General features: G+C 41.5%; 1 protein-coding gene across 3 annotated transcripts in view; it reads left to right on the forward strand.

The window, feature by feature from the left end:
- The window catches only part of GLRA2 (glycine receptor alpha 2), a 283,807-nt gene that overhangs the window by 84,923 nt on the left and 181,493 nt on the right, over positions 1 to 17,391 (forward strand). For all 3 annotated transcript variants that reach the window (XM_040423302.1, XM_040423305.1, XM_040423303.1), the window contains exon 6: positions 10,066 to 10,203. In XM_040423302.1, the coding sequence (XP_040279236.1) occupies positions 10,066 to 10,203 (138 nt within the window). The remainder of the gene's footprint in view (positions 1 to 10,065; positions 10,204 to 17,391) is intronic.

The following is a 17,391-nucleotide window of genomic DNA, read 5'->3' on the forward strand; positions in this document are numbered from 1 at the left end:
ACACAAGGTATCACGCTACCAACTGGACGTCTGGCTCATAGCCCAATGTCGTGCAAACACCTTCTGTTTGCCACCCTAGGCTTGTGATGTGATGTCCAATTTCACTTGTAGTAGAGAATAGATCACTATGACCCATTCTTCTAATCAGATGATTAGTCTGTGCAGAGGTTCTGTCATTTCAGTATGTCATTGTCCTCCCAACCACCGGGACACACGATGAACAGTGCTGACATCTCAACCTACTGTAGGCGCGTAGCGATCTGACTGAGTGATAAACCAAGGTCTCTCAGTATGAGGAGTCTGTCCCTCTCAGTTTTCGACAAGTGGCGATAACTGGCACGTCAATGCACAGCAGGCATCACACTTTCATCCCACATGACTTGATTTGATTTTTGAGGTTTTATGTGGCTAAACAATTTTGCTTTTTATCTTGCCTTTATGCCTCTCCCACATGCCACAGATTGGAGCTAGGTGCTTGAAAATTTGATCATTTGCAGATCACCTTCTAATTCCTCAATTTGCATATCCTTATGGCTTGTCCCTATTGGTGTTGCAATTTCAACATTGAGGAGTGTATGTATTAGGAAGTGAGATATAATACACAGTGATATTCTCAGGAATAAAACTGCAGTAAAGTTGAAACCCCTTTATGTATTATTGAATAAGATTTCAGGCTCCACATATCTGGCTATGTTGGACAAAAGTGTAAAAAAATAACCTGGTTTAAAAAGTCGATCGAGTGTGTAAGATTTAATGAAATTGATTTAAAAAGAGTTGTATATAGAACGTCGTCAACCGTATGAGCAAGTATTCGGGAGTTTGAACAACTACGTAATCCATTCAGATAATCACTGTTGTCATGGCAACCAGGCAGGAACTGTAATGGACAAATTAAGAAATTCTGGATTAATCATTGACTTTTTACACAAACCTAATTTGCTTCCTCTCGTAAGATCATTACTAGATGACCTATGGTGGATAACACTTCACTGTATCAGATAAAATACAGGAAGAAAACTAAATGTCACCTGTAAGGAATACATTTCAAGTCGGTATTTCCATCACTCACTTCCATGCTCATTGCTGGTTATGTTTCTAGTCAGTGAAGTTTACTGTATAGTTTTTTACGGCCACCAGTAACACGCAGGGTTGCCAACCGCCCAGAAATTTCTAGACAGTCCGTAAAAATAGGTGACTTTTCTCCTGTGATTTTTTTTGAGGCTAGTAGTACTTGACTAGATTATTTTGGTGGCAATTATCATCATTTTACAGCTCACAGTAAATGCTCGTGATGAGTTCTTATCCATATAATATTTATCATCCATTATGGTTTTCCAATTTGTCCATAAAAAATGTTGCCTGTCAGTGATTTTGGGATAAGTTGTCCAGAATAAAGACAGATTCTGGTTGGCAACCCTGGTGACACGTTAAGGGTTTGATCACGTGGTGTGGTCGTGACACGGTTGTGATGCTGCTGTACTGATGATGCTGCCGTGTGACCATTAACAATGCAGACCAACTAAGGCCGGGGTCACATCACTGTTTAATTTTTTGTTCTTCTGATCTGTCAGAAAAAACAGGAAAAAACAACAAATGGATCCTGTATTTTAAGCATCCATTATGCACATTTTGCACGCGTTTTAGCCATTTCCGTCTGAGATCCACTTTTTTTTAGACAGAAAAAAAGTCCTTTTGTCCGTCTAAAAATACAGATCTCAGATGGAAATAAATGCAAAATGAGCATAATCAGAAGAATGGAAAAATAACGTTGATGTGACCCCAGTCTAAACAGTGCAGTCCTAATTAGTTAATTGGAACCCACTGTTGCTCTTACGACAACCGCCTCCCGACCGTGCCATGTAGTTGTACCCTAAAAATTAACATAAAGTTAGCTGTTTTTGGAAATGAAAAACAATTTTATTCTTATACACAAAATACACAGCTCAGCTCCTATTGATTTACGAAGTGAGATGGATGATCGGAGTATTACTTCTCCTCCGGTGTTATGCGCACATTACCTCACATGTAATCATTCCTGAATAATCAGCCAAAACTGAGCAAAGGAAAATGATGCCCTATCAAAGAAAGATAAAATATTTTGCAGGAAGTCTATTACTGGAACATTTGTAGAATGTAGAAGTAAAAGGATTAGAGGGATTAGACTGTTGCTGCAGCTGTCCTTGTGTAGTAGTAGCTGTGAGCACACTGCAAACAGCCAGCATTGAAGAACACATGTCTGCTATAGCCATAGTGTACTCCCAATAAAATATTTATTGTGGACCCTCTTTTCTTGTGCCATTGTACCGCTTTCAGATGTTCCTCTGTTGTACCTCCTAGAAATGTATAAATCAATTGTCAAATGAGTGTTACCATTTCCCTTGTTAAGCCCATTTTTTACATTGCCTCATTCAGTCATATCTTTATTATTCTTCAGTTGACATACTGTGGTTGCAGGAAGGCTTGTTTTTTTTTGAGAGATAAGTTGTATTCATGGAATTATTTTGGGATACACATAGCTGCAGTACCCCAGACCTGGTGGTATCTGTAATTTTTGGTTTGTTATGTAATGTTTTTGCCATGTTTATGTTTGCACTGTAGACCAGCAGACGGGGCATTGCTAAGGTCTCAAAAGATCTGGGGCCCAAGCCCCAATGAATATGGCCCAGTTCTCTAAGTCGCCCCCCCCCCCCTCCCCCCGCACACAACATTTTGCTGTACTTGCTATACAGCAGCACATGCCTGTCACATCCAGGGCGTCCAGGTGACGTCTCCTCCGATGTAGATCTTCTCTGTCATCATCTTCTCCATTCGGTCCGGACAACTGCTTTGAGCCGCCTCATTTCTGCAGAATGTGATACACAGACATCTTAGCTTCCTCACATTTCTATCATCCCCCAAAATGAAGTCCCCACAGTGTTATCCTGCTGCTCGCTGTGCTCCCCAATACCCCCAAATACTATCTTAAAGAAAAATAAGTGCCCCCCCCATAGTAATAGTGCTCCTCATAGTCCCACCAATAGTAATTCCCTTCTAGAATGTCCTCATTAGTAATGCTGCCCCCTACAGTGATAATGCTCCCCAAGAGTGCATCCAGTAGTAGAAGAGCCCTCTAGTATTAATAATACACTCACAGAGCCCCCAGTAGAAATAAGGCTCCCCTATTGTTCCCCCAGTGGTAATAAAGCTCTCTACAAACCCTCAGTAGTAATAAGGCCCCCATAGTGCTCTAGGTAAAAATAATGCAGAACTATAAGTCCCTCCAATAGAGCCCTCAGTAGTAATAAGAATGCCTATAATGTCCCCTGGATTTGCAGTGCCCCCTGTAGTTATATTCTTCCCTCCACCATACAGTCCCTTGTAAATAACCACACCATCTCTCCTGCCCTCTCCAAAATACAGTCCTATGTAAATAACATCACTCCCCTCCCTTCAGCCCCTCCAACATACAGTCCCATGTAAATAACACTATGTCCCTCCCTCTGCCATAGAGTCCCATGTAAATAACATCCCATGTAAATAACATCCCTCTCTATCTACAGCCCCCTCCAAAATACAGTCCCATGTAAATAACATCACCTCCTCCCCAGCTGCCTCCAACATGCAATTCCATGTAAATATCAACCCCCCCCCCCCCCCCCAACATTCAGTGCCATGTAAATAACATAATTCCCCCCCTCAACATTCACTTCCTCCCACAGCCACCATCAACATACAGTCCCATGTAAATAACATCACTGCCTCCCTCAGCCCCCTCCGACATACAGTCCCATCTAAATAACATAATCCCCCACAGTCGCCTTCAACATACAGTCCCACGTAAATAACATCACCCTGCCCCAGCCCCCTCCAACATTCAGTCCCATGTAAGTAACATCACTCCCTCCCACAGCCCCCTCCAACATACAGTCCCATGTAAATAAAATCATCCCCTCCCACAGCCCCCATTAACATACAGTGCCATGTAAATAACATCACTCCCTCCCCCCAGCCCCCTCCAACACACAGTCCCATGTAAATAACATCACTCCCTCCCACAGTTCCCTCCAACATACAGTCCCATGTAAATAACATCACTCCCTCCTACAGCCACCATTAACATACAGTTCCATGTAAATAACATGAACCCCTAACCAGCCACCTCCAACACACAGTTCCATGTAAATTACATCCCTCCCTTCAGCCCTAACATACAGACCTAGTTAAATAACCACAACTCCCATTATTGCTCTGCCTCTCCCTTCACTTACCTCTCCTCATGTAACAGACATCAACACAGCTTCTTCCCCCAGGACTTCTCCTCTTCACCTCAGTCCTCTCCTGCACTGATCACATGATGGTGACATCATCGCAGGTCCTTCTCAACCACTGCCTGTTTTGCTGGTCACATGACCTGTGATGTCACCACAGGTCCTTCAGCTCTTCCAGTGTATTATATTCAATTGTATTGCTGTCCTGAGGATGGCAATATAGTTGTATCTAGCTGGCAGGCAGGATATTCAGGGCCTGTGACAAAACATCAATGGCCTAGCCCCCGAATGTTTTAACCTAGCAACACCCCTGCCAGCAGATGAGGTATGGTTAGCTGTGGTTGGCATTAGGAATGGAACTAACCATCCCATTCCTAACCTCTTGGTAGGAATGTAATGGTTCTGCTTCCTGCCAGAAGGGGGAGTTCTAATGAGACTAGTGTGGAATGAGGAAGCACAGTCTGGAGCTCTTACTCTTAGGGACCAGCTTTGGCTTCTACTCGCCTGTGAGACTACCACTCCAGAGAGACTGTGAGAATACAGAACTACAGATAGCAAGCAACAGCTTCACAGACCATGGGGCAGGTGAGGGACTATGGCTCAGACACCCATCACCTAGATTACATCCAGGCCAGACCTGCATTACACAGTGGATAACCATAGCCAAAAGTGCCAGCACGCAGCTGTTAACCATAAGTTCAGAGAATCATCGTCAAGATAGCATATCATAGGTGCCATTAACTGCAACTTTGCCAGCCACCATAGCTCATCATCTAGAGATAGAAATAGCACTTTGTTCGAACTTCTGCTGTATGTACTGCAATTTATTTTTTGTGTAAAGAGAGACTTTTATTCTTTTACTTCTAGCCTTGTTTCCTTATACCAGCTTTCCTCTGCACTAAATCTCAAAGAATGACAGCCTGAGGGAGTGCAACGTGACAAAACACCTCATCAGAACCACTACTACTTTTATCCTCTGCACTGGCTCCTCAGGGGCTCACTGCATGATGTTGATTAAAGGAGTTTTCTGGCAGATATACACTCACCTAAAGAATTATTAGGAACACCTGTTCTATTTCTCATTAATGCAATTATCTAATCAACCAATCACATGGCAGTTGCTTCAATGCATTTAGGGGGGGGGGGGGGGGTGCTCCTGGTCAAGACAATCTCCTGAACTCCAAACTGAATGTCAGAATGGAAAAGAAAGGTGATTTAAGCAATTGTGAGCGTGGCATGGTTGTTGGTGCCAGACGGGCCGGTCTGAGTATTTCACAATCTGCTCAGTTACTGGGATTTTCACGCACAACCATTTCTAGGGTTTACAAAGAATGGTGTGAAAAGGGAAAAACATCCAGTATGCGGCAATCCTGTGGGCAAAAATGCCTTGTGGATGCTAGAGGTCAGAGGAGAATGGGCCGACTGATTCAAGCTGATAGAAGAGCAACGTTGACTGAAATAACCACTCGTTACAACCGAGGTATGCAGCAAAGCATTTGTGAAGCCACAACACGCACAACCTTGAGGCGGATGGGCTACAACAGCAGAAGACCCCACCAGGTACCACTCATCTCTACTACAAATAGGAAAAAGAGGCTACAATTTGCACGAGCTCACCAAAATTGGACTGTTGAAGACTGGAAAAATGTTGCCTGGTCTGATGAGTCTCGATTTCTGTTGAGACATTCAAATGGTAGAGTCCGAATTTGGCGTAAACAGAATGAGAACATGTACCCATCCTCTGATGGCTACTTCCAGCAGGATAATGCACCATGTCACAAAGCTCGAATCATTTCAAATTGGTTTCTTGAACATGACAATGAGTTCACTGTACTGAAATGGCCCCCACAGTCACCAGATCTCAACCCAATAGAGCATCTTTGGGATGTGGTGGAACGGGAGCTTCGTGCCCTGGATGTGCATCCCTCAAATCTCCATCAACTGCAAGATGCTATCCTATCAATATGGGCCAACATTTCTAAAGAATGCTATCAGCACCTTGTGGAATCAATGCCACGTAGAATTAAGGCAGTTCTCAAGGCAAAAGGGGGTCCAACACCGTATTAGTATGGTGTTCCTAATAATTCTTTAGGTGAGTGTATATTTATAAGCTATCTACAGGAAAGATAGGACATCAATATATGATGTTTGGGTGGTTCGACTCTTAACAGCCAAGCTGATTTAGCTGTGGCCCTGTCATGTCAGTCCAACATGGCGTTTGGGCAGCTCAGTCCCATATAAGTAAATTAATTGAGCTGCAATACCAAGCACAGCCACTGTACAATGTATGGCGCTGTGCTTGGTATGCTATGAGTAGTGTTGAGCGAAGCAAAGCATCCGAAGAGGAATTTGGTCTGAATTTAGCAAAAATTCAATTCTAAAAGAAGCCGAATTTCCTTGTGCTTCGTGGTAACAAATAATTTTTCCTAAAATGGAAGTTGGAGTTGTCTTAGAAAGAACTGAAAAACCAGGGCGACGGAACAGCTTGCCGGATCACTCTGCCGCAAGTGTGAAAGTAGCCTAAGCAGCCGTTAAAAATTGCTCCATTGATCGATATGCTGAGGGGGGTTTTCAAATAGCGATTCGTGATGTATTAATTTGTAACAAATCGAATTTCTTGTCAAACTTAGGCAAAGCTGCTGAATCAAATTTTTCAAAACTTCTCAAACTATGAGGAAGCTTCTACACTCATTTTAGCAATGCGACCCCTTTAAACAGCTTAGGTGCCAGGAGATAGAATCACACTGATCTACTGTATATTGAAAACCCCTTTAATTATTAACTTTTTTTTGTTAGTAAGGGGATAGAGTGAAAAAGCAATTTCGCCATTGTTTTTTGCATTCTACATTACAGCCTACACCGTGTGATGTAACTGACATGTTACTTTTATTCTATGAATCAATAGCACATCTCATGCAAAGAAATACAAATAAAAGTATTTTATGTTACCATATTCTAAGACCCACATCTTCTTAATTTTTCCGTCAGTGTCGCTGTATTAGAATTGTTTTTTAGGGGGACAAGAAACTGTTTTCATTGGTACCCTTTTGGGGAACATGGATTTATTAATTACCATTTGGGGACCGAAGTAATTCTGCTGTTATTTCTTGTGTTTTTTGATTAAACAGGCATGATGTTTGCAGCGATACCATGTGTGTCTGCTTTTTATGGAAAAATTGTTTTATTTTTTAACTATATATATTTTTTTAAATTATTAGAACTTATTTAATAATTTTTTGGGGGGGACTACAATATGCTGCCAAATTTTTGCCACTTTTCCCTAGGCCCTGCCCCTTTCCCAACTCTTTTTGTGATGCATCACATTCCTTTTCGCGACTTGTTATGCCCCTTCAGAGCACATATGGGTACCGGGGCTATGTCTAATGATGCAGCATCCTGTTGCCACACAATTACTTCTCATAGATGGCAGCTTTCCAGAAGTAAGCAGCCCTCTATGAGCTTTTTGGGGAGATTTGCTAGGTCTTTCATGAGTCCAGAAGGTCTCCCTTTTATAGAGAGCCTTCCAGACATTCAGAGAGTTGGTAAGTAAGTTGTTTGGCCCCTGATTACCAGGACAACTCACCACTCGGTGGTGATTGGTACCCCACAACTGCATTCACAGGTGGGGACTGAGGAAGCCCCATCCCTCTGTCTCACCACCTAAATGCTGCAGTTGAAAATTACTGCAACATCTAAGGTGTCCAATGACATGGTCTGGAGTTATCTCTGATCTTGGCCATTATGCTGGCCAAACACATGAGATAGAACTTAGCCAGAATGGCCAGTTTAGGCCACTTCAGCCAACTGACGTTTGAAAATGTAGCGCGAATGGAATGATCGCCATCGGTCGAAACAGCATGTTTAGGGCATAATCTGCCAAATTTGGGTGATCATTTGCCATTGTACTCAACGACAAATAATCAAATGACTCCCTGGTTGGCCAGTTTAGTCTGGCATGTTGCTGGTGGGATGCTTTGTATGAATAAAACTACGGACTACTGATCGGCCGTAATGTGGCCAATCATTATCTCAAATGCATCATGTTGGCTTAAATGATTCAAGAATTTGTGACTACACTGGACTATTTGGTGCTGAAAGAATGTGTAAGTGCGTACTCTACAGACAAAGAAAATGTAAAATTGTTAATTTCAAAGAGTAACAACAGAGGAATGGCACAGTGCAGGTTTTGATGCAATCATGGTTGTGGCTTGTCTTAAACAGCTCTGGTGAGCGGTTTCTAGACTGTAAAACTACCGTATGTCTGCTTAAAGGGGTTGCCCCATCAAAAATAAATTTTTCACACCAGCCCCTGGATCTGAATATTTTTGTAATTACAGATAAATAAAATTTAGTCTAGCCACAGATTTATTCAATAAAATCTATCTGTTGTTTTGCTCTGTTCCTTATTTCTCTGTCCACCCCATTAAGGTGGACACACATGCTCAGTTAAATTTTTTAGGAAGAGAGCTGCAGCAGAAAGGACCTCCTACCAGAATCAGGAACAGTTTTGCTTGTGAGAGTGTATTAGAAGATTTTATGCAGATTTGGTCTATGTTTGCCCAGAAAAATATCAGTATCCTGCATCCTGTGTAGTGTTTGTATCTTCTATGTTATCTGGAGATCACCATGAGAGGCACATTGTATAAGTAACTGAAAATCTAACAGCAAAATTACCGTAATTAAAAAATAGTGTCCCCTAGGTCATTGATTATCCAGTGAAATAAATCAGCTTAGGCATGTTTCACACTTGCGTTGTTGTTTTCCGGTATTGAGATCCGGCAGAGGATCTCAATACCAGAAAAAAAATGTTTCTGTTTAGTCCCCATGCATTCTGAATGGAAAGAGATCCATTCAGGATGTATTAGGATGTTTTCCGTTCCGGCAGCATTCCGTTTTGTGACCGGACACTGCATGCTGAGGTTTTGTGTCCGGTCATAAAAATTGAAAAGAACTGATCCGTCAGTGAAAACAAGGTAAGTCAATGGTGACAGATCAGTTTTTTTAGAAGCCTAAAAAACCGGTTCCGTCACCCATTGACTTTCAATGTATTTAGTGATGGATCAGTTTTTTTCCGTTTTGATGTCACACAACCGCATCCTAACGGAACGGATGCATCCTGATGTGCAAAATCAAAATGGATCCATTTAATTCTGGTATTGAGATCTTCTGTTGGACGCAAGTGTGAAAGTTGCCTTAGGCTTGGTTCACACAATTTCTGGGTCTACGTGTAATGTATAAAGCTTAAAAATCTCCCTATTTATACGACTTAGATGCCCATTAACTTTAATTGCCAAATGTCTTTTTGGAATATATGAGCTTTACCTATCGCTACACCATTGTAGTATGCAGTGAACAATGCCTTTTAATACAACTGAATGTAAAAAGAAAAGTATACCATGCGGATGTATGTAACTCGAGTCCAGTCAATTACATTCCTTTTTATCAGTGGTTCAGTCCACAGAATGGATAATGCTAATGTGTGCAAGTCATGTAAAAATGATCCTGTCCAACAGAATGAAGCGACCCATTAGTCATAGACCATGGATCCAGCCATGTATAAACTTCCGACAAAATGTAACAGGAAAATAATGAAGGTTTTTATTTCGTCTATTTTACAGTTAGAGTTTTATGAGCATCATTATACAGTGTAAGATCTTCAGATTTTGTTCTAAATTAAGTGGGATAATTAGAATTGTGTTTCGCATGTTAGAAGTTTTTCCCTGCTGCAAATGAGGGTGAAATGTCTGATTTTCTTTTCCGTGAGACATTGATGTGCCTGCAATTTACAATCTAATCAACTGTGCTTTGCTTACCCTAGTTGGATACACAATGAATGACCTTATATTTGAGTGGCTGAGTAATAGTCCGGTGCAAGTTGCTGATGGTTTAACATTGCCGCAGTTCATTCTAAAAGAGGAAAATGAACTTGGATACTGCACAAAGCACTACAACACAGGTAACAGCTTTGTTTTTGCTTCCCCTCCCTTCAACATTCACCTATGTGACTTCATTCGCACATGTGTGTTAAGTATGCGTGGCTCCATAATCCAGACATATTGTATATGTCACTCCATAATATGATGGCCATGAACTCATACTGTATCTCTGTAGATCTCTGATTTTATGTGTTGGGTATAAATTGTGACAATGCACGGAACGGAACCCATACATTCATGTGAACAAGCCCTAAGGCCCGCATTTTCTAAGTAGTTTACACTACCTGTGCTTTCGCCATTTTTCAGATATCCAGTTTTACTTTTTAGGGATCAGTTTACTGAAATAACAAAATTGCTAACAGTAACCTATTATTTAATAAAATACCAATTATCATTCTCGCAAATGGAAGTCTGATATTTTAATGATGAGAAACCAGACCTTCCGGTAAATCCTCCAGAGAAGGTGAAAGTGGCCAGTAGCCAACACGAGCCATTAAAGTGAGCCTTGTATTGTACAGAATACTAAGTATTAGGCAGGACTTTCATGTAGGAATTCTCATTCTACTGTATCAGTGAATTGTGTAGAATTGCAGCCGGACCTCCTGTGGTCAGAGCTGAATGCTCAGTGCAAAGTGAAGAAATCTGGACAGAGCGTTCGCTTTGTCTCCTATGCTCCAGCATTCAGTGCCTGTAGTCTGGCTGTATTGCCGCTATTGATTGAGCAGCATGGATCACAGGAAGCTTTTCTGCAAATTTTTAGAGACGGCAGAATTTATTGATGCACTGTACTGAAAATTTTCTATTCCATATCCTAAGTCCTAGCTAATGTCTATTTCTTTCCTGAATAGGTAATGCAGTGTCAGACTAGGGTTCCTTGGGCCCACCAGAGGAATTTATTATTCTCGGGGCACAACCTCTATTTTTTTTAAATAATGTAGGTTTTAAACCAAGAAAATAGACCCTAGTGGCAAGTGATTATCCCCAAAGGCTGCTCCAAATAGTTTTTTGTCTCCTGAACCTTTTGGACCTACTATTGAATCAGAGCCTGGGCTCCTTGGAAGATCCTCTGGTACTTCGGTGGGCCAGTTCGACCAGTTCAAGATGGAATAAAATAAACTTAAAGCTCTAAATCCGGACATACCCCCATTTTCACCCCTCCAGCCCCCCTGATATGAGCATCTGAGCATTACATTTTTTGTTTGTGTTTTTAACACTACTAGGCTGAGGCTCCCGCCTAGCAGTGTTGCCAGTGACATCACCGGCTCTGATCGGTGGGCTTTAGCGCTGCCCTAGCCATTTTACAGGCTAAGCCCACCCATTAGTGCTGGTGACGTCACCGTGCTCGCTGCTGGACAGAAGCCTCCGCCAAGCAGTCCCTATGGAGAGCCCAGTACGTCACCATCTCTAATTAGCTGTTTTACAGGTTAGGGGAGCACTAAAGCCCGCCCATTAGTGCCAGTGACATTACCAGGCCTAGCTTACCCATGGAGACCCTGGTATGTCACCGGATCTCCAAAAAAAGCATTTGCCTTGCTCGATTCAGTGCAGGGCCAAGGAGAGCATGAAACGCTTCGATGCTCATATTAGGGTGGCTGTCTGGGTGAACGGGGGTATGTCCGGATTTAGCTCTGAACCCGGACATACCTTTAATCTACTCTAAAAAACAGGGAAATGCAATTTTGTAGCAGCATACCACACAAAACTATTTCAACAATACACTTAAAAAAGAAATAGAAACATATAGTTAGATTAGTTAAAAAATAAAAATGAATACATAATATTGAATATAAAAAATATACTTAATCACATTAATCACCTCCAACGTGCTACAAACCGCAAAGACCTATTATAAGGATTTATACGTATATCACTAAATCTACTCCGATTTGCATATATACACCAGTGTAAGGGATGTTTCTGGTTACTCATCATCACCCTAAACTTCCCCAGAATCCTTTTCTCAGGGACTTCTTCAAACCGTGGCAACAGACTACCTACAACAAGGGAGAAGGCTGGTAGTATATTCGTCTTGAGAAATTACACCTCTTGGGTTGACAAGAAATGGCTATGTATAGTCCATGCAGAGCTAAAGCTATTTTCCTTCACTTGGGGCCAGGGGTGGACTGGGAACTTAAAAAGGACCTGTCACCACAAAATGCAATGCAATCTAAAAGTACCATGGTCCTGGAAAGAAACTAAAGGAGGCCCCATGTTGCAAGGGGGCAACACAAATAGGCAAAGACAGCAATACCACAGTGCAGCAAAAATACACTGCTCAAAAAGGGAACACAAAAATAACACATCCTAGATCTGAATTAATTAAATATTCTTCTGAAATACTTTGTTCTTTACATAGTTGAATGTGCTGACACCAAAATCACACAAAAGAAAAAAATGGAAATCAAATTTTTTAACCCATGGAGGTCTGGATTTGGAGTCACCCTCAAAATTAAAGTGGGAAAACACACTACAGGCTGATCCAACTTTGATGTAATGTCCTTAAAACAAGTCAAAATGAGGCTCAGTAGTGTGTGTGGCCTCCACGTGCCTGTATGACCTCCCTACAACGCCTGTGAATGCTCCTGATGAGGTGGCGGACGGTCTCCTGAGGGATCTCCTCCCAGACCTGGACTAAAGCATCTGCCAACTCCTGGACAGTCTGTGGTGCAACGTGACGTTGGTGGATAGAGCGAGACATGATGTCCCAGATATGCTCAATTGGATTCAGGTCTGGGGAACGGGCGGGCCAGTCCATAGCATCAATGCCTTCGTCTTGCAGGAACTGCTGACACACTCCAGCCACATGAGGTCTAGCATTGTCTTGCATTAGGAGGAACCTAGGGCCAACCGCACCAGCATATGGTCTCACAAGGGGTCTGAGGATCTCATCTCGGTACCTAATGGCAGTCAGGCTACCTCTGGTGAGCACATGGAGGGCTGTGCGGCCCTCCAAAGAAATGCCACCCCACACCATTACTGACCTAATGCCAAACCGGTCATGCTGGAGGATTTTGCAGGCAGCAGAACGTTCTCCACGGCGTCTCCAGACTCTGTCACATGTGCTCAGTGTGAACCTGCTTTCATCTGTGAAGAGCACAGGGCGCCAGTGGCGAATTTGCCAATCTTGGTGTTTTCTGGCAAATGGCAAACGTCCTGCACGGTGTTGGGCTGTAAGCACAACCCCCACCTGTGGACGTCGGGCCCTCATATCACCCTCATGGAGTCTGTTTCTGACCGTTTGAGCAGACACATGCACATTTGTGGCCTGCTGGAGATCATTTTGCAGGGCTCTGGCAGTGCTCCTCCTGTTCCTCCTTGCACAAAGGCGGAGGTAGCGGTCCTGCTGCTGGGTTGTTGCCCTCCTACGGCCTCCTCCACGTCTCCTGATGTACTGGCCTGTCTCCTGGTAGCGCCTCCATGCTCTGGACACTATGCTGACAGACACAGCAAACCTTCTTGCCACAGCTCGCATTGATGTGCCATCCTGGATAAGCTGCACTACCTGAGCCACTTGTGTGGGTTGTAGACTCCGTCTCATGCTACCACTAGAGTGAAAGCACCGCCAGCATTCAAAAGTGACCAAAACATCAGCCAGGAAGCATAGGAACTGAGAAGTGGTCAGGTCACCACCTGCAGAACCACTCCTTTATTGGGGGTGTCTTGCTAATTGCCTATAATTTCCACCTGTTGTCTATCCCACAACAGCATGTGAAATTGATTGGCACTCAGTGTTGCTTCCTTAGTGGACAGTTTGATTTCACAGAAGTGTGATTGACTTAGAGTTACATTGTGTTGTTTAAGTGTTCCCTTTATTTTTTGGAGCAGTGTATCTCCCCAGCAGAATGAAATACCACAATGTAGCACAAAATAATGCCCAAGAAGAACCAAATACAAGAAAAATTCTGGGAGATTATGTTAAAGGAGATATTCCCTGATTAATTAATTATGACATCATCTAGTACATGATAATACATTTCTAATAAAGTTAGAACTGGCTCTGTACCTCACATGGATCCAGAGATCTCCTCATTCATTGTTTCAATTGTTCTGATAGACATTTAGGGAACAGCTCATGGGACATTTCCTTTCTCAGGTGCGGTGTCCTTTCTGCTGCAGCTCTGTCACTGTAGCTGTCACAGCTTCTAACATGTTGGTAGATAGAACCAAGCAACCACCTCAACAATGTTACTGAGGGGGACGGAGAAATGAGGAAATGAACAGACAGCACAGATACATTTTAAAATTTTAATTACATGCAATTACAAAAATATTCCAATTCAGGTGCCGCTTTTAAAAATGTAGAATATTTTTAATGGGACAACCAATTTAAGGAACAAGACCCAGTATTATAACTAAGATATATTTAAGTTTTAAAAATTAGATTATCACCTCAAGGACGACACCAATTTTGTTAATGATCTAGAGAACTTTGTTCTCACCTCTCTAATACTTTGTTAATAGTTATGTGAGGCCTTCTTTTCAGTTTAGACATACTTGCAAGGTACACAAAAGCTATTATTTAATTTATTCGATTTTTTAATCGTGGTGTATGACATAATTATGTCCCTTTTTCTGTCATTTCAGTTTTATTTTTGATGGGCAGATTTAGGAAACTAAAAGAAAAACGGCATGTGTTGCCCATAGCAACCAATTACTGCACCGATTTCATTTTTTACAGTAGAACGCAAATGAAAGCTGAGCTGTAATTGGTTGCTATGGGTAACAAAGCCTGTTTTTGTTTATTTTCAGAAAGTTTCATTGCACTTTTTATGAATATTTATGGGAAAACTGAATATACACCTGCTTTTTACTATAACATATCTTCTACAGGTAAAAGTCACACCTTTTTTCATCACCCTATACTTGAAGAAAACATCAATCAGTTATAACTAAAATAACTCTCTTACCAAAGAGCTTAAACAATATACAGCAAAGTTCAATTTGCCAGTTAGACTCTTGGCTCTTATTTAACAAGACCAGCCTCTGTTGGTCGCAATTGCATTGAAAATTTGCAAATCCAGTGTAAAAAACAGTGAAAGGGGATCTCTGCTTAGATAAATTAAATAGATTAAATAGAGGGTGAGTTCACATCACCATTTCATTTTCAGTTCTTCTGATCCATCAGAAGAACAGAAAAAAAAAATGATCCAGAAAAAAAACTGATACTGTAACACAACAGATCCTGTAAAAAAAACAGATCCCGTAAAAAAAATGGATCCTGTAAAAAGAAAAAAAAATTCTGAGTATCCATTTTGTAGATTTGGCATCAGTTTTAGCCATTTCTATCTGAGATCCGTTTTTTTTTAGAAGGAAAAAAAGTGCATTTCCATAAAAAAAAACGGATCTCAGGCGGAAATAGCTCAAACAGATGCCAAATGTGCATAACATATGCTCAGGATCCTTTTTTTTTCCTGTTCTTCTGATGGATCAGAAGAACGGAAAAATAACGGTGACGTGAACTATTCCTAAGGCTACTTTCACACTTGCGTTCAGAGCGGGTCCGTCTGATGTCTGCACAAACGGATCCGCTCCTATAATGCAGACGTTTGGATCCGTTCAGAACGGATCCGTCTGCATTATAGTTTAAAAAAAATTCTAAGTGTGAAAGTAGCCTGAACGGATCCGTCCAGACTTTACATTGAAAGTCAATGGGGGACGGATCCGTTTGAAAATTGAGCCATACTGTGTCAACTTCAAACGGATCCGTCCCCATTGACTTACATTGTAAGTCTGGACGGATCCGTTTGCCTCCGCACGGCCAGGCGGACACCCGAAGCGTTCAGGTGTCCGCTTGCTGAGCGGAGCGGAGGCTGAACGCTGCCAGACTGATGCATTCTGAGTGGATCTGCATTAGGGCTGGACGGATCCGTTCGGGGCCGCTAGTGAGAGCCTTCAAACGGAGCTCACAAGCGGAGCCCCGAACGCAGGTGTGAAAGTAGCCAAACACTTGTTCATTTTATCTGTTGAAGTGCTGCTGATAGACAGATAGATAAATAGATAGATAAATAGATAGATAAATAGATAGATAGATAGATAGATAATAGATATATAGATATGACATAGACAGACAGATAGATACTGTAGATAGATATTTTAGATAGATAATAGATATATAGATAAATAGATAGATAAATAAATAGATAGATAAATAGATAGATAGATAGATAGATAGATAGATAGATAGATAGATAATAGATACTGTATATAGATATGACATAGACAGACAGATAGATACTGTAGATAGATAATAGATATATAGATAAATAGATAGATAAATAAATAGATAGATAAATAGATAGATTAAGGCTCTAGTTGAGCTGAAACGCTGAAGCATAGTTTAATTAAAAAAATCCACCTTTTTAAGTAGATAGATAGACAGATGGATTTGAGAAGAAAGATAATAGATTTGAGATGATATACCGGACAGACAGACTGACCAACAGACAGACAGACATCTGTTCTATATGGAACTCTAGCAGAATAGAAAATTCTCTGTTTACAGCTAAATGGAATGCATCAATTTAGAGCTGAATGTTTTTAAAGAATGCACATACTGTAAGTGGAAAAATGTGATTTCCGTGTACACCTCTACAATAGAATGCACTGTCAAATAGAAACCGTTATCGGTATATCAAAAATGAAGCACTAGAGATGTTCCGAGAGATGTTCTGCCTGAGATTTCAAGGATTGTAGGATTGTACTGACTGAAGACTACATCCTGTCATTGGAAGCAAAGGTTGATAAAGCGTGGGGCGCTGCTTCATCTGTGCTCTTCCTCTCATTGTTCAGTGAAGGTCATATTAACATTCTCTGGAGTATTGTAACATCAGATAGAGGACTATCCATACATACATATGCTGTGTGATCTATTTGGCATACACTCGTGCCTATATTGCACATCTTCTTCAGATGCTTCCATAATAAATCAAAGAAAGCACCATCATTCCTTGATAAAAATATGATTCCCCTGAGACTCCTTGAAGCTTTATTCTGACTGATGGGAGTTCATTAGATTTTATTTGTTGAGAGGAGGCGATGAATTCGCAGGCAGGCCCCTGACTGTTTCCAAATGAATACATTTTAACCACAGCCATCATTTCCCAGATAAGCATGAACCTATTCTACTAGTTGCATGAGTTGTGTCATTGTGTTCAATCTGATAATGGAATGTGGCAGATTCAGGCACATGTGTCATACTTGCATCTGTC

The sequence above is a fragment of the Bufo bufo genome, chromosome 3 (genome assembly GCF_905171765.1).
Source record: "Bufo bufo chromosome 3, aBufBuf1.1, whole genome shotgun sequence".
Classification (NCBI taxonomy): Eukaryota; Metazoa; Chordata; class Amphibia; order Anura; family Bufonidae; genus Bufo; species Bufo bufo.